The sequence below is a fragment of the Heptranchias perlo genome, chromosome 2, assembly GCF_035084215.1.
Source record: "Heptranchias perlo isolate sHepPer1 chromosome 2, sHepPer1.hap1, whole genome shotgun sequence".
Classification (NCBI taxonomy): domain Eukaryota; kingdom Metazoa; phylum Chordata; class Chondrichthyes; order Hexanchiformes; family Hexanchidae; genus Heptranchias; species Heptranchias perlo.
This window is the reverse complement of record NC_090326.1, coordinates 76,350,774-76,375,841: the sequence shown is the minus strand read 5'-3', so window position 1 is coordinate 76,375,841 and position 25,068 is coordinate 76,350,774. Positions and strand designations below refer to the sequence as shown.

The 25,068-nt window shown below is 41.2% G+C and overlaps 1 protein-coding gene across 5 annotated transcripts in view; it reads right to left on the bottom strand.

Moving 5' to 3' along the window:
- LOC137340549 (zinc finger protein 385D-like) overlaps positions 1 to 25,068 on the bottom strand; it is a 276,981-nt gene that overhangs the window by 60,081 nt on the left and 191,832 nt on the right. For all 5 annotated transcript variants that reach the window (XM_068003069.1, XM_068003077.1, XM_068003093.1 and 2 more), the window contains one exon: positions 15,821 to 15,983. In XM_068003069.1, coding sequence (XP_067859170.1) covers positions 15,821 to 15,983 — 163 coding nt within the window. The remainder of the gene's footprint in view (positions 1 to 15,820; positions 15,984 to 25,068) is intronic.

Sequence of the window (25,068 nt, the reverse complement as noted above, 5' to 3'; positions counted from 1 at the left end):
TCCCATTATACAAAGGCATTCATGGTGCTTTTGTGATGGCTAGATGAGTTTATCCAATCAGTAACTGAGCCATATGGATGAGCAAGTCCCTACGTTCAATCTCTTGTCTTTGCCAAGTAAGCTGATCTCAGGAGGATTGGTACAATTAGCCTCAGTATTCCTTATTTAGGCAGGGGGCAGATCCCACGCCCAATCAATATCCAGCAATGCCTGCTGTAAGTGCATATCTGTAGTTATCGATTGAGGGCAGGAACAAAATCAGCTGTGATGCTCCCCAGGCTCACTTATACATGGTCAAATCTCACACCTCACACTTATACATGGTCAAATCTCACACTTCACACTTATACATGGCCAAATCTCACACCTCACACTTATACATGGTCAAATCTCACACTTCACACTTATACATGGCCAAATCTCACACCTCACACTTATAAATGGTCAAATCTCACACCTCACACTTATACATGGTCAAATCTCACACCTCACACTTATACATGGTCAAATCTCACACCTCACACTTATACATGGTCAAATCTCACACTTATATATGGTCAAATCTCACCTCACACTTATACATGGTCAAATCTCACACCTCACACTTATACATGGTCAAATCTTACACCTCACACTTATAAATGGTCAAATCTCACACTTCTACATGGTCAAATCTCACCTCACACTTATACATGGTCAAATCTCACACCTCACACTTATACATGGCCAAATCTCACACCTCACACTTATAAATGGTCAAATCTCACACTTATACATGGTCAAATCTCACCTCACACTTATACATGGTCAAATCTCACCTCACACTTATACATGGTCAAATCTCACACCTCACACTTATACATGGCCAAATCTCACACTTCTACATGGTCAAATCTCACACTTCTACATGGTCAAATCTCACACCTCACACTTATACATGGCCAAATCTCACACCTCACACTTATAAATGGTCAAATCTCACACTTATACATGGTCAAATCTCACCTCACACTTATACATGGTCAAATCTCACCTCACACTTATACATGGTCAAATCTCACACCTCACACTTATACATGGCCAAATCTCACACTTCTACATGGTCAAATCTCACACTTCTACATGGTCAAATCTCACACCTCACACTTATACATGGCCAAATCTCACACCTCACACTTATAAATGGTCAAATCTCACACTTATACATGGTCAAATCTCACCTCACACTTATACATGGTCAAATCTCACCTCACACTTATACATGGTCAAATCTCACACCTCACACTTATACATGGCCAAATCTCACACTTCTACATGGTCAAATCTCACACTTCTACATGGTCAAATCTCACACTTCTACATGGTCAAATCTCACAATGATACTTAATGTCTACACTTACACATGAAAATGGCAATTTGAGCAAGGTATCAGAAGATGTCCAAAATCCATAGAACCAAACATCAGCAGTGAGCTAATGCCTTCAGGAAAGGAGGGGAGGGGAGAAAATTAGCAAATAAAGAAAAAAAAGACACCCCAACTAGCTTATCTTGAAGCGCAGGTCCATGTACAATTTGGGTTTCACAATAAATGGGCACGATGTTATGAAGTTCAATGAATGTTCATACACAAAAATGACTGCTTCAATAATGACAGCAAAAAACTGGCACATCCAGGCTTTTGCTTGTACATCTGTCACCCCTGGAGACCAGTGTCCACATCTGGTTACTAAATGCTGAGGTACTAAATCCAGACCCCAGATCGCTCACTGGGGTAAATATTCATTTTTTTGCATTTCCAGCGCAAAGCTTTGCATACTGGGAATACTAAAGATGAAAATTTCCCCCATGAGTTTATGCTGCATCAACCGGGCAAGTCATAGTTTGATTTCCAGTCTGTGTGAGCTCAGTTGGCTGATCTCACATGGGACAGTTCCAGTGGGGCTACAATTGGTCTCAGTGTTCATACATTAGGGAGGGGAAAATCTTCCAAAGTACCCACTCCTGATTGCTACTCAACAACCATGTGGGATGTGCACACAAGGACAGAATTGCATTCAGCTGTGATATCACCCAAGGTTAAATAGCTTGCCAACACTCACTGCTGAGGAATCACACTCCAGAAGCAACATGCATAAGAAGAAAATACAATCCAGTGCAACATGATAATTCAAACACACAAAAAACAAAATTCCAAAGTTAAAGCAGTCTCATATAGGAGACAACTGCAGCAGAAATGGGAGTGCCCAGAACAGAAGACATTCAAAATTATGCAGTAGAGGTGGATTGGATCGAAGACTGGAGGCAACCTCAAGGGATAAAGGAGTCTCAGAAAGGGGTCTCTACAGCAGCAATACAGTCCATCAGAGGGCTAGCAGTCTACCAATATCAGCCACCAATGTTCCTCTGGTGAAAATGTGAAGTTCTCACCTATCAACTAGAGTCCTTCTCTAAAAGGAGACAAAATAAGGACCAACCAGACAGGACAGAAGACACAACAACATTCCATGTCCAGGTACCTCGGGGAGGTGGGTGGGAACAGTGATTTGCCATTGCATTTAGGAGAAGAAGATTTACAAATTTGAATCATTTCCCATTTTGAGTGGGAAGTGGCAGAAAATCACGCAACCCAGCAGCTACCCTCCAGTTAGCAGGTAAGTGGCAGGATAGGTTGCTTGAGTCGTCCCGCAGGAATCCAACAATTGGGAGGTTGGGCAAGATTGTGACAGGAGAGGCCTAAGCTTTCCTTGAGGGTCCGGAGGAGCATTGCGACTCCTCCTGGCCCCATGAGGAAAGCAAAAGAACATTTTTTAAACTTACCTTTTTGGGTGTCGTCTGGTCCCGATCCTCTCACCGCTGGTTTGGCCTGTCGGAAATTCACCGCCTTATCACGCCCAGGCCGTCTAGTTAAAATTGCTGTTGAGTCCCAATAGTGTCATTGGAACCTGTCATGCATATGTTAAAAAGGACCAACTGGCTTTGGGTTGGTGTCCTTGCTGCCTCCTCCATTGAGTAGGTTAAAATCACGGAAGTTCAGCTCCCGGTGGCTCCAGGGCAGGTAAGTGACCTGGACGATTTTAACTGCCCACCTCCCGGTTTCTGCCAGGTAGATAGGGTTAAAATCGGCCCCAGTATTTAGAAGGATAGGGAAAATACATTTCGAAGATCTGTTTAATATGCCTCATGTTTTGAATTTCTATCATCAGCCAAGCAGCAACGCCCTACATGCAAGACAAAATTTGCATCTTACAAGGCAATGCAAGCAACGAGGACTGGAATCCTTAAACCCAAAGGAAAACATGAATTCAAACCCAAAAGAGGGCAACAAAATTCTATAAAACAGCCAGAGATAAAATAGGCAGAGTCGGCAAATATTAAAGATTCCTCACCTCAAAATTTCAAAATTTGCAGATGACACAAAACTTGGAAGTGCAGTAAACAGTGAGGAGGATAGTGATAGACTTCAAGAGGACATAGACAGGCTGGTGGAATGGGCGGACACATGGCAGATGAAATTTAACGCAGAGAAGTGCGAAGTGACATATTTTGGCAGGAAGAATGAGGAGAGGCAATATAAACTAAATGGTGCAATTCTAAAGGGGGTGCAGGAAGAGAGAGACCTGGGGGTATAGGTGCACAATTCTTTGAAGGTGGCAGGACATGCTAAGAAAGCGGTTAAAAAAGTATACAGGATCCTGAGCTTTATAGAGGCATAGAGGATAAAAGCAAGGAAGTTATGTTGAACCTTTAAAAAACACTGGTTCGGCCACAATCGGAGAATTGTGTCCAATTCTGGGCACCACACTTTAGGAAGGATATCAAGGCCTTAGAGAGGGTGCAGAAAAGATTTAGTAGAATGGTTCCAGGGAAGAGAGACTTCAGTTACGTGGACAGACTCATAGAATCATAGAAATTTATGGCACAGAAGGAGACCATTCAGCCCATTATGTCTGTGCCGGCCGAAAAAGAGCTATCCAGCCTAATCCCACTTTACAGCTCTTGGTCCGTAGCCTTGCTTCAAGTGCATATCCAGGTACTTTTTAAATGCGATGAGGGTTTCTATCTCTACGACCCTTTCAGGCAGTGAGTTCCAGACCCCCATCACCCTCTGGGTGAACAAAATTCTCCTCAACACCCCTCTACTCCTTCTACCAATTACTTTAAATTTATGCCCCCTGGTTATTGACCCCTCTGCTAATGGAAACAGGTCCTTCCTATCCACTCTATCTAGGCCCCTCATAAATTTATGCACCTCAATTTAATTGCCCCTCAGCCTCCTCTGTTCCAAACAAAACAACCCCAGCCTATCCAACCTTTCCTCATAGCTAAAATTCTCCAGTCCTAGCAACATCCTCGTAAAACTCCTCTGTACCCCCTCTAATGCAATCACATCTTTCCTGTAATGTGGCGACCAGAATTGTCTGTGGCCTAACCAGTGTTTTATACAGTTCTAGCATAACCTCCCTGCTCTTATATTCTATACCTCGGCTAACGAAGGAAAGTATCCCTAATGCCTTCTTAACCACCTTATCTACATGTCCTGCAACCTTCAGGGATCTGTGGACGTGCACTCCAAAGTCCCTCTGTTCCTCTATACCTCTCAGGATCCTCCCATTTATTGGGTATTCCCTTGCCTTATTTGCCGTCCCAAAATGCATTACCTCACACTTCTCCGGATTGAATTCCATTTGCCACTTTACTACCCACCTGACCAGTCTATTGATATCTTCCTGCAGTCTACAGCTTTCTTCCTCACTATCAACCATGTGGCCAATTTTTGTATCATCTGCAAACTTCTTAATCATGCCCCCTACAATTAAGTCTAAATCATTGATATATACCACAAAAAGCAAGGGACCTAGTACTGAGCCCTGTGCAACCCCACTGGAAACAGCCGTACAGTCACAAAAACACCCGTCAATCATTACCCTTTGCTTCCTGCCACTGAGCCAATTTTGCCACTTTCCCTTGGATTCCATGGGCTTTTACTTTTTTGACCAGTCTACCATCTGGGACCTTGTCAAAAGCCTTGCTAAAATCCATGTAGACTACATCAAATACGCTATCCGCATCGACCCTCCTTGTTACCTCGTCAAAAAATTTAATTAAGTTAGTCAGACACGACCTTCCCTTAACAAATCCATGATGACTGTCCTTGATTAATCCATGCCTTTCTAAATGACGATTATTACTGTCCCTCAGAATTGTTTCCAATAATTTGCCCACCACCGAGGTTGGACTGACTGGCCTGTAATTACTTGGTCTATCCCTTTCTCCCTTTTTAAACAACGATACAATATTAGCAGTCCTCCAGTCCTCCGGCACCACACCTGTAGCCAGAAAGGATTGGAAAATGATGGTCAGAGCCTCCACTATTTCCTCCCTTGCTTTTATTAACAGCCTGAGATACATTTCATCCGGGCCTGGCGATTTATCCACTTTCAAGGATGCTAAATCCCTTAATACTTCCTCTCTCGCTATGTTCATCCCATCCAATATTTCACACTCCTCCTCCTTAACTACAATGTCTGCATTGTCCCCATCTTTTGTGAAGACAGACGCAAAGTATTCATTAAGAACCATACCCACATCTTCCGCCTCCACACATAGGTTACCTTTTTGGTCTCTAATAGGCCCTACTCTTTCCTTAGTTATCCTCTTGCTCGTAATGTATCTATAACACATCTTTGGGTTTTCCTTGATTTTACTTGCCAATATTTTTTCATGCCCTCTCTTTGCTTTCCTAATTTCCTTTTTAATTTCACCCCTGCACTTTCTATATTCCTCTAGGCTTTCTGCAGTATTGAGCTCTCAGTATCTGACATAAGCTTCCCTTTTTTGCCTCATCCCGCCCTGTATGATCCTTGACATCCAACGGGCTCTAGATTTGATAGTCCCTCCCTTTTTCTTTGTGGGAACATGTTTATTCTGAACCCCTTGAATCTCCCCCTTGAATGCCTCCCACTGCTCTGACACTGATTTACCTTCAAGTAGCTGTTAAGAGTCCACTTTTGCCAAATCACATCTCAGTTTAGTAAAATTGGCCTTTCCCCAATTGAGAACTTTTACTCCTGGTCTATCTTTGTCCTTTTCCATAACTACGCTAAATCTAACTGAATTATGATCACTACCACCAAAATGCTCTCCCACTGAACCCTTCCACCTGCCCAGCTTCATTCCCTAAAACTAAGTCCAGAACCGCCGCCTGTCTTGTTGGGTTCCCTGAATGCATTTTAAGAATGCTGCGCCCTCTGTACCATTCACACTGTTTGTATCCCAGTTAATATTTGGGTAGTTGAAATCCCCTACTTTACTGCCCTATTGTTTCTGCACTTCTCAGAAATTTGCCAACATATTTGCTCTTCTATCTCCCTCTGACTGTTTGGGGGTCTATAGCATGCTCCCATTGGTGTGACTGCCCTTTTTTATTCTTCAGTTCAACCCATATGGCCTCATTTGATGATCCTTCTAACATATCGTCTCTCCTCACAGCTGTAATTGTATCTTTAACCAATATTGCGACCCCCCCTTCCTTTTTCACCCCCCTCTCTAACTCGTCTGAAAACCTTGCAACCAGGAATAGTGAGTTGCTATTCCTGCCCTTCTTAAGCCATGTTTCAGTAATAGCTATGATATCATACTTCCACATGTCTATCTGTGCCCTCAGCTCATCTGCCTTATTCACTAGACTCCTTGCATTGAAGTATATACCATTAAGCAGTGCCAAACTCCTTTGTTGTTTATTTTCTAGCCTTTGTTTCCTCTGCCTTCCAAACTTGCTTACTAATTTTCTGCCTTCCATTTCCAGCTTTGCTTCTCTCCCTTCTGAATCTACACTCGGGTTCCCATCCCCCTTCCAAGCTAGTTTAAACCCTCCCCAGAAGCACTAACAAATCTCCCCGCAACGATATTGGTCCTGGCACTGTTGAGGTGCAAACCGTCCGGCTTGTACAGCTCCCACCTCCCCCAGAACCGGTCCCAATGCCTCAGGAGTCTAAAGCCCTCTTCTCTCCAGCCATGCATTCATCTGCTGTATCCTCCTATTTCTATACTCACTAGCGCGTGGCACCGAGAGTAATCCGGAGATTACTACCTTTGAGGTCCTGCTTATTAATCTCTTTCCTAGCTCCCTAAAATCTGCCTGCAGAACCTCATCCCTCTTTTTACCTATGTCATTGGTACCAATATGGACCACGACCTCTGGCTGTTCACCCTCCACCCTCAGAATGTTCTGCAGCCGCTCAGTGACATCCTTGACCCTGGCACCAGGAAAGCAACTTTCCATCCTGGAATCACGTCTGCAGCCGTAAAAACACCTGTCTGTTCCCCTAACAATTGAATCCCCTATCACTATTGCTTTCCTGACCTTCCTCCTTCCCCCATGTACAGCTGAACCACCCATGCTGTCATGGACTTGGCTCTGGCTGTACTCCCCAGAGGAACCATCGCCCTCACTAGTATTACCAGTTAGAGAGTGAGATGCACTCAGGGGACTCCTGCACTACCTGCCTGGTCCTGCTTGTCTATCTGGCGGTCACCCAGTCCCTCTCTGCCTGCACTCTCTTAAGCTGCAGGGTGACCACCTCTTGAAACGTGCTATCCACGTAGCTCTCAGCCTCGCAGACGCACTGTAGTGACGCCAGCTGCTGCTCAAGCTTCGAAACCCAGAGCTCGAGCTCCTCCAGCTGACGTCACTTCCTGCACATGTGGTTATCCAGGATACAAGAAGCATCCTGGAGTTCCTGGACAGACTGGAGAAGCTGGGGTTGTTCTCCTTAGAGCAGAGAAGGTTAGGGGGAGATTTGATAGACGTGTTCAAAATCATGAAGCATTTAGATAAAGTAAAAAAAGAGAAACTGTTCCCATTGGCAGAAGAGTTGAGAACCAGAGGGCACAGATTTAAGGTGATTGGCAAAAGAACCAAAGGCAACATGAGGAAAAACTTTATTTACGCGAGTAGTTATGATCTAGAATGTGCTGCCAGAAAGGGTGGTGGAAGCAGATTCAATCGTGGCTTTCAAAAAGGAATTGGATAAATACTTCAAGGGAAAATATTTGTAGGGCTACGGGGAAAGAGCAGGGGAATGGGACTAACTTGATTGCTCTTACAAAGAGCCGGCATGGGCTCGATGGGCCAATTGGCTTCCTTCTGTGCTGTAACCATTCTATGATTCCATGATTCTATGACCTAAGAGGAGCTGAATGGTCAACAGGGCAGCTCAGGGAGCTGTAGGGCAGATATTAGAATAAAAGAATATGTAGTAAACCACACAAGAGAGGGGGAATTGAAATGCAGAGCTGGTTGAGCCTTGGGGAATGGGAAACCTTGTAGACAAACTTTCTCAAGGAGGATGGAGAATTTTCAACAACCCAGTATGAAGGTAGATTACAAAATCCCACTGAAAAAAGGTATTCTAACTCAATGATGGAAAATACCTAATCAAAAGTATACAATGTGGGAGAAATCGTTCAAATCATAATTACTGAAAAAATATGAGGAATATTCACCAAAAGTATTAACATCTGTTCCTATGTTAAGTAATGGACAGGGACATTTCAAAAACCTCAACACCCAAATAAGTCGGATTCTGTCTCCCTTTCCTTAAAGAAGTGGAGGGAGAGGATGAATAACAATAGGAAGCCAAGAAGTCTTGGACTGAATATAAAGCTGCCAGAGCCCTGAATCGCTTCTCTGAGACAAGGAAGAAGTAATTGCTTCAAGACGTCAACCAGTGCAGCACCTACACAGATGTTTGGAAGCTGGAAGGAAAGCGGGTCAGGACCTTTCAGAATGAAACCATGTTGAGATTCAGTGATTTGGGAGCCAAAAAATGGGTATTAAGCCTAAATCAAGGCCATAGAAATAGGGATTAACAGCATATGAATTGAGAAGGAGTGAAATTATATAAGGCCTTTTGAAGAGGCTATTATAAGAGATTAAAGGGACAGAAGATTACTTTTGCATGGAAATAAAATACAAACCAAGAGGTATTTAGATGATAGGACTAGAGAGAAAAAAAACTATATTCAGCTTTGCCAGGGAGAACAAACAAAGGTATGAGAAAATGGAACCCAGGAACAAAGGTTGGATCCAGAGGCCCTGTGCTATGTTTGGAGAGGACAATGGGGTCAAATGGATCGAATTATGAAAAATTAAACAAACTAGTAGTACAGGCAACAGACTACTGAGCAGCATAGAAATATGACATCTATAGGGAAGAAATGTACAGTACAATGTTAATATGGCAATAACTTGTTGAAGCAGGGGAAATCCAAAACATATGAATATCCTCCCAGAAAGAAAACGTTGGGTACTAAGAAATAAATTAAAATAAACTAAAGGCAGGGACAGAAATGTGTGTGCATGGGGGAGGGGGGCACCAAGTTACAACTGAAGAGAGTAATTCAGGAAATCACGTAAGTAACAAGAATTAATTATGTGGAGAAGTAACTTCAGGTGATACAAAAGGCAGAATGGAGGAAGGATGTAATTCTGCGATGTAAACTATGTAGCCATATATGCAACAAGGAAAATAACTCAGACTCTTGAGTCCAGACAGTGACCAGCAGTCTCCTCCATTTGCCAGGCTGATGGCCATACTTGTGAACTCTGAGAAGATCAAATGGCCTGAGCACTGAAGAGAGTAATCTAACTATCTCAATGGGACATTTTACACCACTAATTTACATTATCAGGTTCTATTAAATTGTCAGTGTCAAGAATTGTAACATTTCCCAAAGAAGGGCAGTTTCGTCAAACCCATATGCGTCACATAACAACGAGTTATGATGTGGAGATGCCGGTGATGGACTGGGGTTGACAATTGTAAACAATTTTACAACACCAAGTTATAGTCCAGCAATTTTATTTTAAATTCACAAGCTTTCGGAGGCTTCCTCCTTCCTCAGGTAAATGTTTCATTTACCTGAGGAAGGAGGAAGCCTCCGAAAGCTTGTGAATTTAAAATAAAATTGCTGGACTATAACTTGGTGTTGTAAAATTGTTTACAACAATGAGTTAGGCATGGTTCTTATAACAACAATATGTTTCTGATGAGCAGATTAGCAGCTAACAAAACAATTCCACTTTGCCTTTAGACAAAATGGCATGAGGTCCATGTCCAAATTCTGGATGATCAGTGATGGAATCCCATTGGCATCAACTACCCCGTGCTTCTTCACAACAGCTTTTCATTCTGATTAGATAATGAACTTAAAGCCAGAATAGCCACAGTATAAAGAATAGGTCAAACTAACAGACAGGTGTTCAAGGGGGCCAAGTAGCGATTCCAGGCCATGCATTGGTGGAGCAGAAGACTGTGCGCTCTGCTGAGTTATACAAGCTAGAAGTGGAAAAAGAACAGGATTCTCAGAGGAAACGACGGGAGTAATTTTAACCCCCAAGGATGGGTAGGTTGGGGGCGGGTAGGAAGGTAAAAATTGTAAAAATGTAAAACCCAACTCCAACCCGCCCACTTCCGGTTTTAACGGAGGCGGGTCGAGGGGCGGGCGACCAATCCACTCTCAGGAGGCAGATCGGTCAGTAAAATCTTTTAAGGAGGCTGCGGGCCTCCATTTTAACAGCATTTTTATTTTAACTCCTGGGGGCCGGGATTCCCGGGCCTTCTGCTTCACGCCACGTAAGAGGAGGCGAGAAGGCCCGGATCAACAGGTAAGTGCCTTTATTGCACTGCTTTTGGGCCTTGAGGAACAGGAGAGCTTCCTTCAGACCCAACAAGCTTGCTCTGCTGAGATCTGACACAGGCGATCGGCCGATCCCCACCCCCATGTGCGCCCCCCACCGATGTCTCCGACCCCCCTGCCGCGATGTCTCTGACGCCCTCCCGATGTCCAGCCCCAAGCCCCCTGATGTCAGACTTACCTGACAACAGGTCCCCAGCTGTTTTCCTGTTTGACAGGCAGCCAGCCTGTCAATATGTCTGGCTGCCCGTCAAGTGGGAAACCTGCTGGAAAAATTGAAAAGGTGTCCTGACGTCAAAATGGTCCAGGTGTCTGGGAAACCCATGCTTTCGGGTTTCCAATCCAGAAATGCTCCCCTCCAAACCCCCCCCCCCCCCGCCCCCGCCACCCCCACCACTCTCCATGGCTCTGATAGGGAATAGTAGATAGTAACACGAAGGCTGTGCTTTCAGTGGAATGAGAAGTGTAAATGATGCCAAGAAAAACAGGCCAGAGTGCAATGGGAATGAGGAATCATCTCAATCCAAAGAGGTGAATAAGCTGAAGCTACGATGAAGGCTGGAATAGGAAGCCAAACTAAAGGAAGGCATCCTTTTCAAGGCGGTGTGCTGCAAGAAAGTAAGATTTTCCTCATGCTGAGTCAATCTGAAACATTTCCCCACACACTGGTGCATATTTTCTCCAGACTGATCCAGAATGGAATATTGGTGCACAGAAAATCAAGGTACTGAAAAATGAGAGACTTTACTTATGTGGATAAACTGGAGAAGCTGGGGTTGTTCTCCTAGGAACAGAGACGGTTGCGAGGAGATTTAATAGAGGTATTCAAAATCATGACAGGTCTGGACAGAGTAGATAGAGAGAAACTGTTCCCATTGGCGGAAGGGTCAGAACCAGAGGACATAGATTTAAGGTGATTGGCAAAAGAACCAAAGGTGACATGAGGAAAAACTTCTTTACACAGCGAGTGGTTAGGATCTGGAATGCACTGCCCAGGGGGGTGGCGGAGGCAGATTCAATCATGGCCTTCAAAAGGGAACTGGATAAGTACTTGAAAGGAAAAAATTTGCAGGGCTACGGGGAAAGGGCGGGGGAGTGGGACTAGTTGGATTGCTCTTGCATAGAGCCGGCGCGGACTCGATGGGCCAAATGGCCTCCTTCAGTGCTGTAACCTTTCGATGATTCTATGATGTCAGCTTTGGTGGGATATATTGTCAAATCCAAAATTGAATTAATGGAATTGTGTGCAGTGGCAAAGACTGGGACCAGGCACGTTGGAAACAACCATGTACAGGCTATCAGGATTTAAGAAATATGGTTAAGAATTAGAGGATTCCCATTTATATATACTTCCCCCATTCACTCCTTTGATTAGTGACCCAACATGTATGTAATTGTAAAGGATAATACAACGATATCTCTTAACCTGCTTTGTCAGAGCTTGTAGTGATGGTGCTGGTTGTGATGAAATTGAAGATGGCCTTTACGCTATCCTCAGTAGTAATAGTTATTTATACCATCTATTTAGAAAGTGGTCATTCACCAATACATTTTGATGGAAACATATGTTACTTAGTATGTATTACATTTAATTAAACTTGATACCTGTGTAATATTTACACCTGTGCTGACAGACAGAAGTATGACTGGAAAGAAGAACAAAATCCAGGAAAAAAGAGAAGTCCAAAAATGTATGATGGCGAAATGTACAAATGCAATATATACATCATAAGATAGAGCTGCCAGTGACGTGCAAAGCTGATAAACATTAAGAGAGAAACTTGAGCTTTAAATACAGAGTAGCAGAAGCCCAAGACAGAATCACAGCCTTAGATTTAGTACCAGCTTTTATACAATTGTTTAATTTTGGAAATAATAACATCTGTCCTTGGGTTTACTTATTGTTAGGAGAGAAGCAATAAGAACAGTGAAGGTGATACGATTGGGATGTAAGACTTGAAGTTATGTTATCACATGATAGGATCTGTAATACTTTGGTTTGACAGTGGGAAATTATCAGTAAGTGAACTAGGCAGGGTGTATTATCCAATGATAGTTTTAGCTTATAACATTAGGGTTGCAAGAATCAGTGATAAACAAATCATTTTAAATGAGGTCATGTTGTGAGACCTGATAGCTATTATATGCTGTCATGCTTGTATGTTTCAAATAGTAGCACCATAATGAAATCATGGCAATCAAGAAATCAGTATTGATCAAACTTGCATCTCAGATATCAGTTTAAGCAAGAACGACAAAGTAAGCATGTACAGAAAATGAAGGGAACTGAATGAAAAAATGATAGAAAAGAGCAACACATCCTTTACACTCACACAATTAGTCAGGCAATTTTATTTCCAGTAATTGAACATATATTTTAAATGAAAGTAACTTAAATATATATTTAAAGATGTGGTTACAGGAATTTATGCTTGGCAAGCTGGAAATTCGTATAAATAGAGTAGCATTTTGGAAAATTACTAGTGGCAGTGGGCATTTCCTCTCATATAGTTTTTAGAACAAAATTTTTAGCAGTTTCAAAGCTCTTCATAAAGACCAAGGCTTTGAAGCTGCTGAAATGTGTCTTGATTGTAAAGAAAATGCAATTGATTTATATGCCTAATACTATCTTTTTAATTTGCGTGTTTTGAATTTTTCACCCTCATTTTCTAATTAGATCCATCATATGCCCACTTCCTCTTTCAGCTGAAATGATCTGGGCATGGACTTCCCCATCACTACTATCAAAGATCTCTTTATAATTGAGAGATATTCTGCAAGGGAAGGAGGTGGTGATGCTGTTGAAGTTGCTGATCTTGCTGGCTTTCCCTCTCCCAATGGAGGGTTACCTCGCTGCAAGAAACTCTAGAGGGCCAGATCTCGGCCTATGAAGACAAACTGAATTTGAATGACAGTTAAGATTTGTTGACATCATCTTCAATTCTCCAAACTGTTGCTTTGTTTGTATTTAGGAACACTTAGCTTGCAAAACAACATTGCACCTTTAAAGAATTACATTGTGGGATAGTCAATATAATCAATTCTAAGACTATAAATTACTGTTTGCGATTGTAGCATATGAATGCTCAACATATCTGTATGGCATTCTTTTAACAAGTGTTTCAACAGGGGCATTAGCCCATTTATGTTAACTGTTCATCTATTAATATCATAAACTAAATTTCTAGGCTCTGAAAATTTAATAGAATATTTTACATTTGGCTTACCTGTATTGTGCTTGAAACTTTGATGTTTCATTAAAAAAAACTTTTCTAAACTACAAATTCCCTCCTGGAGATAATTATGACCTGTGTTAATGGCAGTGCTGTAATTAGCTGGAGTTGGCAATATGAACCTTGGAACTGCTACTGGTGAGGGGTTTAAAACCCCTTGAACAAAAGACATTTGAAAGAAAGGGTTAACTGTGCCCCTTTTAAACAAAGACATTTGAAAAACTGTAAACGCACTAATGTAGACAGAATTGGTTTAAACTGTGTTCTCGCAAATCTTGTTCTTCCCTTAATGACACTGATGGCATTGGAGAAAGTGAGTTTCAGGTCCGAAGACATTGTACTGTGTGGGTAGATATATCTAGATTATTAAATAAATAAGCTGGATGGATAATATTGAGCTTAAAGGGTTTTTAGGCTTTTAAAACACATAGGCTTTTGGAAACACAAGCTTTTATCACAGTGGGGGGTAGTGTAAGGAAAGGCGATTGCTGGAATTTACAAGGCAACATGTTGCTACAAGGGCATACATCAAAAGGCTTACAACAAAGTTATGGCTCCGGAAAAGCAAATGATATAAGGAATGGATTTGATACCATTGAAGCAAATAGAAGTGGAGACAAAATGGTTATAAAACCTGGTCTGTGTATAGAGTAAAAGGGGCTACATATTTCGATCTTTGCAAGGAAGGTCATAAATAAAAGTAATAAAGAGGCCTCCTACATTTCATGGTTTGAGCACATGGTCTTTCCTACATCAAAGAGACATAGTCCTAGTAACATATGAAGTGATTGGACAAAATGAATGACACTTTCTCCCAATCCTACATCTCACTAGCCCAAAACAATATAAAAAGATGAAACCAGTCTCTCTCTCTCTACCACGCTGCAGTTGAAAGGATCCATGCTGCAGTCGAACATCGCGCAGGAAGGAGAGGATCTCAAACGCTGAAGAGCTAATCACCCTTCAGGCCTTGATGAAAAATCCTTGGTTTAAGATTATTATTTGTATTAATGATGTGCCTGATGTGTGTGTGAATTGTTAAATTATTAAATAATAACATTGCAAATTATTAAATGAAAACGGGTAAAAGTGAGGTCATATGTATGATTTGATTTTGCTTCATGTATGCTCGTATGAGTGATAACATCATTAAATAATTACTTTCGATTCACGAAACTACCGTGAGTGGGCACTTTTTTGTTTGACTATTCGTCCAGGTTCAAGAATCAGAGGAAATCACGTATCCCTACACTGGCAATCAAAGAATAGGCTGGAGCAGACTGACTTAAAAGTTCAGCTTGGTGGCAGAACCGTTCTGTGCCCAATGTTCTCTTTTACTTGGTAGATAATACCAGGCAGAGTCTAAAGGTTGGTTTTATGCCAACAAGGAATATTGCTGGTATTTCCCAGGTCTTGTCACATCAGACTTGACTGAGTGCTAACCTTAATGGGCTACGACTCCAAATATGTATTCTGATAGCAATTGGTTGGACCAAAAAAATACTATTTAAAAAAAGAGCAAGCACTTACCACGTTGGTACATCTTATGCCCATTGCATACAGATAATAAAAGGTTGGTCCCCACAAGGTACAACATCCACTAAGTTGCCATTTACACAAGAGTTTTAGGTACAAGTAGGACAGTCAAATTAATGAAATATAGGCGGGAGCACCAATAGCATCAACAAGAAACCACCACATCCCACTGAAAATTAGAGAAATATTGGGAAGTGAAAACAATAGAAGGGTTTTAAACAGAAAATAGATTGACAGAACATTTAATTTTCACAACTACCTATAACAAAAATATATATATATATATTTTGCCAAGCCTAAGCAATAAAAGACAAGAGGCACAGAAATGAAAAAGAACAAAGATATCTCTTAACCTGCTTTGTCAGAGCTGGCAGTGATGGTGGTGGTTGTGATGGAAGTGAAGGTGGTCTTTACGCTGTCCTTGGTAGTAACAGTTTTCTGCTTATTTTTCATGGCCTCCAGTGCTTTGAGCTTCTTGGCATGTTTAGTGCCTTTGTAGTGTGCCCCGGCTTGGCTCTACAAAGGAGAACAAATGAACCGTGCAATCAGGCTCATTTCTTAACTGTCATCCTCTGTATTGGTGAAAATACAGAACAACTTTCAATAATGGGCACCACATTCCACGATTACTAATGTCCACAGTTTTATGCAAGAATGTAACGACAGTAGTTCAAAACAAAATCACTCACACACTTCAGTTAACTGACAACAGGTGCCCTTATTGAAAGAACTTTTTAGACAGTGTTAGTGATCATCAGAAAAAAAAGATAAAAGGAACACAGAACAAAAGCACATGCATGTTACTGATACAAGAAAAAATAAATGACATGAAACATCAAGAGAGACACCACGAGCTAGCACAATAAATTATGAAACATATAGGCTGACGTGTCTTAGGGTAAAAAAATGGTGTTAAATGTGCTTTTTTTAATCCAAATAGAGATATACAATGAGCCACCGTGGTTTGGAGATATACAATGAGCCAACCTGGATTACTTGCCTATTTCACAAATATAAAATACCTGATACTTTATGATCGAATCACTGTATGATGGTCAGACCATAAATGAAATAAATCAGATATTCCATTGTTTCCCATTTTGTATTTTGCTTTTACAACAGGAAGAGGGAAATTTTGCTTTATATAAAATAATTTCAGTTTTAATAGGGAATATTGTAAGTGTGAACAATATCTATTGCATTGTGTGAGCTATCTCTCACTTCTCTCCAACATCAACGATCATCATTTTCACTTCATTCTTCACTTAGTAGGAGTGAAGAATTACATTTGTGTGCTGTTTTCTTCCCCAAATACCAGTATTTTTAACATACATTTAGCTTTGTGGCTCCACAGAAAGGCAAAGAAATTAAATGCAGGAAAACAATTCATCAATCAGAAAAGCTACTTTTGGTACTTCGATTCTCTACAACAGACCTTGAGGGATGGCTCCCATAAGATAGTTGGGTAAACGCACTTATGATAGTATCCGAGTAAGAAGTAGTAGTTCTGGTTGTAATCATACCTGGCCAAAAATTCACATTTTAATTCTAATTTAGTCTTACAGAAAACACCTGCTGTATAATAAATCCTAATAAGTATCATCCAGCATAGAATCCTGTTATACGTGATAGATTAAAACACAGACAAAAACATTATTTATAATTAGATTTATCTGTAACAGAGCCAGGTATCCTAGTGCATAACTACACAAGAGAATAAACTGTAGCCTGTAACAATTCGCTTGAATTATTTTTTATGTCCAATGGTACATATTGTGGTTGCACCTTTTTGTATCAATGGCTCAAATAGGAACTTGCTTAGAGAAATAAACCATCTCTCTTTTGGCATCAGGAGCTTATCTCAAAAAGGGTAGTAAAACAATCCTATCATTTTGCAAGCAGGGCAGGATTGGGATGTGCAAATTACATAATATTGAAAACTTTTCAGGTATATACACAAGAAACCCTTTTATAATATCAGAACATTTCCATGGGATAGATTTTAACTTTCACCACCAGGTGGAAAACTGATGGGAGTGGTTCAGCCGCCCGTTATACTCCTCACCTGATATCCCTTTCCATAGGCTTCAATGGATAGGAAAATCAGGCGGTGTGTACAACCAGCGGCCAAACCACTACCACCTATTCACTGCCCAGCACTGAAAGTTAAAATCTACCCTTGTGTTTTTCAGCTCTAATTGATGACGTTCTTGGAAAATCTTTCTGAATTTTTGTCAGAGTTAAGACTTATTAAGCTGACTTCTGGCTGAATTGAGGACTCCAGTTTGAATTAAGTTGTGGAATGTGCAATTTTTGATGGTTTGAATTTTCTTGTGGACATCTACTTTACGGCAAGCCGCAGTGCAGAAGAAAAAACTGCATTCTTTAGATTAATGCACTGGAAATCGAAATGTACATTATATTAAAGTTAATTTTAGGACTTTTTTGCTCATCTCTTCCATAAAACTTTTCAATATTTTATAACTTTTACCATTTTTTTTTAAGTTTCTTGCTGGAGATAACATTTGGTAACATAACACTTATTTCAAACTATTATGTTGCAAATAAAGGGGACAGTCTTCACCGCATTCATGAAAAAGTGTTTATACAGAAATACACAGAAGTTACAAAATGGAAATAGGCCCAACCAGTCCCCATAATAGGCCTTTACCCTCCATGTGAGCAAACAGCCCTAATCACATTTATTGCTCTGTTATTGCCCTGTAACCCTTTACCTTCATCCACTTATCCAATCTAATCTTGAATGTTGACATAGTTTCTGCCTCAACCATTAAGTCTGGAAATAAATTCCACAGCCTCACAACTCTCCATGTAAAGAAGTTTCTTTTGCTCTCTATTCTAAATCTCTTAAATTTAATTTTGTATCTATGGTCCCTTGTTCTAGACCCCTCATTTTAGACTGGAAACAGTCTGCTTTTATCTGCCCAGTCACATCCTTTCATAATTTTAAACACTTCTATCATATTGCCATGTAATCTGCGTCGTTGTAATGAAAAAAAGACCCAATTTTTCAAGTCTTTCTTCATATTTGTATTTTTTCACATCAGGCAGCATCTTAGTGAATCTGAAACCCTCCCTGAAACCTTCGTACACACTACACTCTGTTTAATAGCATATACCTGCATTTCATTTATACATCCTCCAGTAGTGTTATTCTTTGTAGCACTATTTAAAAAGCAGCTGATTTATTGGGTCATTAATAGGAGAAGCTAATGATTAGAATATATGATCTATCTTTATAAAAGGACTGACCTGGCGAAAATGGCTTGGAACAATCAAAGCTAGAATTGGTTGCTTCCTATATTTTTCACTTAATTATTGCATTTTTCCAAGAAGTAATTAATCATATCGTAAATCATGTAATTATACCATTTATAATCCAGAAATTAATACAAAAAAATTAGAGCAAGTACTTGCAGCTGTAAAGCATTTAATAATTTTTTGTTAATATTAGTCAATCTCCCGTGTCATTGTGCATGGGGAGTTAAAACCAAATGTGATCATCAGGTGACGCAGGGTTAGAGGACAGGGTTAGAGGACTGGACCAGGACACACAGATGTAATTCAATCCCCATTTTAAAGTCACATATCTGGTCCTTATTTTAAATCATATTATCAATTCCTGCGTCTACATTTATAATGGAAACCGCCTATGTCAAACTGTCATCTGTAATTACATGGTTCTGCCAGCAGTGACAGCAGCACATCCACTGGTAGGAGAGTGCAATTACATTAGCACTTTCCATCATAATAGTGGACATAGAAATTTAGAATGGGAAAAATTAACATGAAGTGCTTGCAGATGTAAGATTTTTAATATATCATAAATATCGATAGATAGCTCCTGAAATTACACCTGGGATTATAGTGTACAAATACACAGCAGGGTCATCTCAAATTCCTCTCTCCACTGTTTGTTTTAGCAGAGGCAATAACCTGTTTAAAACAAAAGGGTTAATGCCACCACTAAAATATTGGAAAGAGGAATTTCAGATGAACTGGTTAAATGCTCGTATGCTACAATCGCACAGTGTGATTTAAGGGTCATCATTTTTATTTGTGGTACAGGCATAAGAATGCATATTGAGAAAAGGCAATTTGGCCCGTCAAGCTTTCTCCATACAGTGTCCATGTATGATTATTCCTATTCATGGATTCCTTGTTGGTCCCTACTTTAAGGAATACTAAGATCTATCCACTACTTCCCTAAAGAAAATGAAGCAGTGCTATTAACCTTCATGCTTCCATCTCCACAGATCTTGATCCAACTCCCTTTATGAAGATGCTGATTGTCCCTGAATCAACTACTTTCTCTGAAGGTCTGGTCCAGATATTCACTATCCTACAATGGAAAATCATTTTCCTAATCTTCAACCTTACTCAAGGTTTGTGAATTTTGTATTTGTGTCCGCTAATCCTCTGCTCACTGTTCAAGTAACTCATTTCAACCTTATCTATACCATTTATTATTTTAAAGACCAGTGGGCCTTTGTTACAAATTTCTGTCCTTCTCTAGATATTCTCTTGGGTTCGGCATCACCAGTTTGTTCCACAGGTGAATCCCGCATCCATTACAATCAAGAGTTTACTTTTACTGCTCAATAACTAGTCATAAGTTAGACTTACGGCGTAACAATGGAACCCCCTTATTATACAAACTGGTTACAATAAATTTGTATATGTGCACTTTTCCAATCTTCCAAAAGGTGGACTTATAAACACTTAGGCCTCCTCGCTAATATCAGGGCCTTAGTGAGGCCAGGCCAGATACAAATCATTAAGCTACTTTATTTTACAGTCAGCAAGTGAGCGTACAGTGTAACCATTGCAGCAAATTTCTTAATTTAGTCCCTCCTCATAACAAGGAAATTATTAAAACACACCACACTGTCCCACAATGATTACACTTAATTCAGTCAACCCTTTCACTGACTCAGACCACTGCTTGCTTAGAGCCTGCCTGGTTTTCTTCATAAGGTCGACTAGCCTAAGTCCTTACCTGTCTCTCTCAGCAGACCTTACCAATGGTGACTTCTACCATACATTTCTCATTTCTTTTGTCCTGTAGTTGGCAAGTTGACCACTGACCTACTGCCTGTCTGAGGTTTAGTCTATGGTACTGACAATTAAACTGGCTACCACCCCTGGGGAAAGCCCCCTAGAAACAAACACCTGCTATTTTCAAAATGAATAAGGCAATCTCAATGTAATGAGCCTGGATAGCCTTACATTATCTGGCTTGGCTTGAATACACAACTCCCCCTCCCAAGCTCAGACTATAAAGTGGATTTTAAACCTTTGTGTACTCAATTTAACTTAATAGTAACATTGCAATATAAATCACACCCAGATCCTTTTGTAGCGAAATGGTTCAACATCAAGCATTTCCAGGTCAAGAATAGCACAGGTCAAATGCATAGTAAAAATCCTTTATTCTGCTCAACAATTTGTTTTAGCTTTAGTCTCGGAAGACTATCCCCTACTGCACCATGAGAATTTTTCCAAACATCATTACGGTCCTTATCAGTGAGATTGCTAATTTAGGGCCAAATTATTAATCATTTCCCACACGAGTCATCCTTATGGCCTTTCTGAAAGAGAGACTAAATCAGTTTTGAGCTTTTGGCCCACAGCCAACTAGGACACAGGAACGTACAGGGCCAGAAAAGACGACTGAGGTCCATCTGGCCAGTCCTGCCGGTGTTTAAGAAATATCAGATCTTACAAGTTATAATCCTCTATCAAAATTTACACCAAGTGCTTATCCAGCTCTTTCTTGAATTTGCTGATACAATCAGCCTCCACTACCTCCATTGGCAGTCCATTCCATACCTTCACCACCCTCTGCATAAAGTTGTTAAATCTAAACTGTCTTTTCATCTTCCCTCTTCCTTCTAATTTTAAGGCTGTGCTCTAGATTGTAGAATCTGTAACTGCACTAAATAAATTGAGGCCAATTTTCCTAATTTTTGCCTCCAGGGAATACCTATGCTTCAGACGCAAAGGTCAGGAAAAAGGGAGTGGCCCCAAGTTATTGCATCTCCCATCACTTTACATTGCCCAAGGATTTCTGGGACTTTCCCAAAGGGGCAGGCCTGGACCTGCACCTGCAATAAGCACAAGCCAAACATTCTCATTTAAATAAGGTAGGAAGGAAGGGGGTTTCTCGGCTGTCCTGCCTCCTTCTCCTTTGTTTTGGCCAGTTAGTTGCCCTGGCGCAGGAGCACCCACGGAAGATGGTGCTGGGCCTTGCGTCTGAGACCCCTGCAGGTCAGAGAATCTAAAGGGCGCCAGGAGGGGAGGTCAAAAAGGTAAGTGGCCTACTGTTCTTGCAGCATTTATTGGACGTCAGGGCTTGGAGACCTCTGGTTGCTGTTTCTTAACAGCATCCGGAAGGCTCTGAGGCTGGAGCCACCCCCACAGCCTCTCAAGCCTGCAGTTTTGCTCCTGTTTCCATCCCCATTTCCCAACACAAGGCTCTGCTATTCTAATGACTCACCCCGCCAAATTTGAGCATACCTCGGATTGGACAGGTGCTTGCAGTATTATCCAGTGTCTGAGCAGAAGGAGGCCAGGAAATTCAACCCCATATTAATGCTTATCTTGTCTGTGCCCTGTGGGATCTTGTTGCTTCAATAATATTACCCCTAACTTTCTCTGCTCCAATGTAAACTTCTGCAGCCTCTCTTCATCATTCAGGGGCCTAATCTCAGCTATCAATCTAGTTGCCCTTCACTGCACCTTCTCCAATGCCTGGATATTCTTCTCATGATACAGTGACCAGAACTATATACAGTATTCTAGGTGGGGCCAGACCAAATCTCTGTACAAACTCAGAATCACTTCTTTGAGTTTTGTACTCTTTTCCTCTGGCCCAAGATCCTATGCGTTCTCTTTACTGCTGCTGCTTATGGCTTCAGTAAATTATCCATCAGTACCCTCAATCTCTCTCCCATGTCATGTCCTGTAGAATGATATCATTTACTTTATATTGCCATTTTTTATTATCCTTTCCCAATGACTTTACATTTGCCTACATTAAACTTCAGTTCAGCTCCCCAAGCTATCCAGATCCTTCTGTATTTGATCAGTGTTCCCTCTTGTTTGCTGATGAGTCATGTTTGCTCCTTCTTATAATCCTGTATCTCTCCAGGAATTGAGTTGAAACTGTCGAAGCTTAATTGGTGTCGGATCAGTCTTCTGATGGGATATTTTATCCAGCTCTTTCCTGAAAGAGTTAGTTGATGCAGTAATAACCACTTCTTCTGGAAGCCCGTTCTACATATTCGGTACCTTGTAGGGAAAAAAATCTTCCAATTTTGATGGACTTGAGCTTTACGAATTTTGTATTCATGTCCTCTAGTTCTGTCCTCAAAAGCTAAAATCCATGTCTTATCATTGGAAAGAATTCAATCTTATTTCTTTTTTGTTCTCCTTTTCTCCAATGAAAGATTTCTGGTCTGCGAATAGCATTTCACAATTTAAAGTCCGAAGTCCCAGAATGGACCAAGAATTGCTTGTTAAAAAAAGTTCTGATGAAGGATCCACACATGAAACATTAACTTGCCTGTTCTCTCCACAGGTGCTGGCTGACCTGCTGAGTGTTAGCAATATTTTCTGCTTTTGTATTGGATTTCCAGCATCTACAGTTTTTGCTTTTTGTTTTGATTTTCTTGTTTATAGTTGCACACCTACTAGAAATTGTACAGTTTATGTACATTCATATGATTCTCCAGAACTGATCCATTTATATTGATATTGATTTGTCATCTCTTCAGGCACTATCCCTCTTTCCTTCAAAACCACCATTATCATCCTTACTCAAAAAAGACACACTTGACCTTTTCTTTGAAAATTACTGCCCCATCTCCAACCTGTCTTTCCTCTCTAAGGTTGTTGCCTCCCAGCTGTGTGCCCCCAGATCTTTCTTGTAACTTTCTGTTTCAATCCCTCCAGTCTGGCTTCTACCTTTCTCACAGCACTGATATAGTCCTAGCCAAAGTCATAAATAACATCCACTCTGTGACTGTGACCATGACCTTTATTCCTCATCATCCTTGAACTCTCTACAGTGTTCAACAGGGTTGATCACACCATTGTCCTTCAATGGCCCCTCCTCAGTTGTCCAGCTTCATAGGACTACCCTCATATGATTCCATCCCTACCTTTCCAATAACCAAATGCATCTCGAGCATCCCTACACCATCACCTCTAGAGCAGCCTGAGGATCTATCCTTGGCGCCCTCCTCTTTGTCATATACATGCTGCCTCTTGGTGACATCATCCACAGGCATGGAGTCAATTTCCACATGCGTGCTGACGACACCCAGCTTTATCTCTCTGCCACCTTCCTTGACCCCTCTAGTACCTCTAGATTCTGAGATTGCATGTCCAACATTCAATGGATGGGTCACAATTCCAGCTAAACACTGGGAAGACTGAAGCCATCATCTTCAACCCTCACTACAAATGCTACTCCCCTCCCTGGCCACAGTTTCAGGCTCAATCAGATTGTTCTCAACTGTGGCACCTTGTTTGACCCTAACTTTAGTTTTAGACTCCATATCCTCTCCACTACAAAAAACACTTACTTCAAAAAAATTGTCCATCAATACCAACACCTCTGCCGCTCCACCACTGAAACCCTCAGATATGCCTTCAACATCTTCAGATTTGATAACCCCAATGTCCTCCTTGCTAGCCTCCCTCCCTCCATTTTCCAGAAGTTTAATCGTGTGCAAAACTCTGCCACATGCAGCTTCCTGCAATAAGTTCTGCTTGGAATACTTTCCAAATCATGCAAGTGTGCTGCAGCACAGCAGCTAAACTGAGGGAGACTGCAGCAGGCACACCAGACCTGCTACCATTCCGATCAATTTGTTTGCTGTCTTGCCTGATAAATTGCTTAAACATTTTCTGCTCCTAACAAGTTAGAAAGAAATTGGGGGCCAAAATTCCTTGGGTTGCGATCTGGCGATCACGCCCACCAGCGTTCTCCAGTGCTGCACCTGCCAAAGTTTGCGAGGTCAATGATAGGTATCTAATTAACATGGGGAAGAGCTGGAAACTCTGGTACCTGCTTGTTTTTTTTTTGGGGGGGGGGTGCAGTGGGTAGATAAAGAGTAAAATTTTAATTTTAATAGTTATATATTTTAGTAAATTTTAAAATGTAATAGTTACTTACTTTTGTTCAGGGGCTCAAGCCACACCCCTGTCCTGTACCCCACCAGCAGGGTCCATATCTGTCCATCTGGAGACCGGTACTGGCCTCCACTGATATGATGGGTCCAGAACTAGGCACTGGAGCAAGAACTCTGGCATAGGGAGTCCCTGCCTCTGGGTCTCCCCCCATGACACCTGCTTTGTAAGGAATGGGCAGAGGTTTCGCCCTTTACAGGGCAAGTCAGATACAATGGAGTTTTTCTAGGGCGTCCTGCCGTTCACTCACTGGATTTATGGTGGGCAACCAGCAGATCCCCCAAAGAATTTTAGCACTATTATATTCATATAGCGCCTTGTCATCACCTCAGAATGTCTCAAAGTACTTCGCAACCAATTAATTTTCCTTTGAAGTGCACTT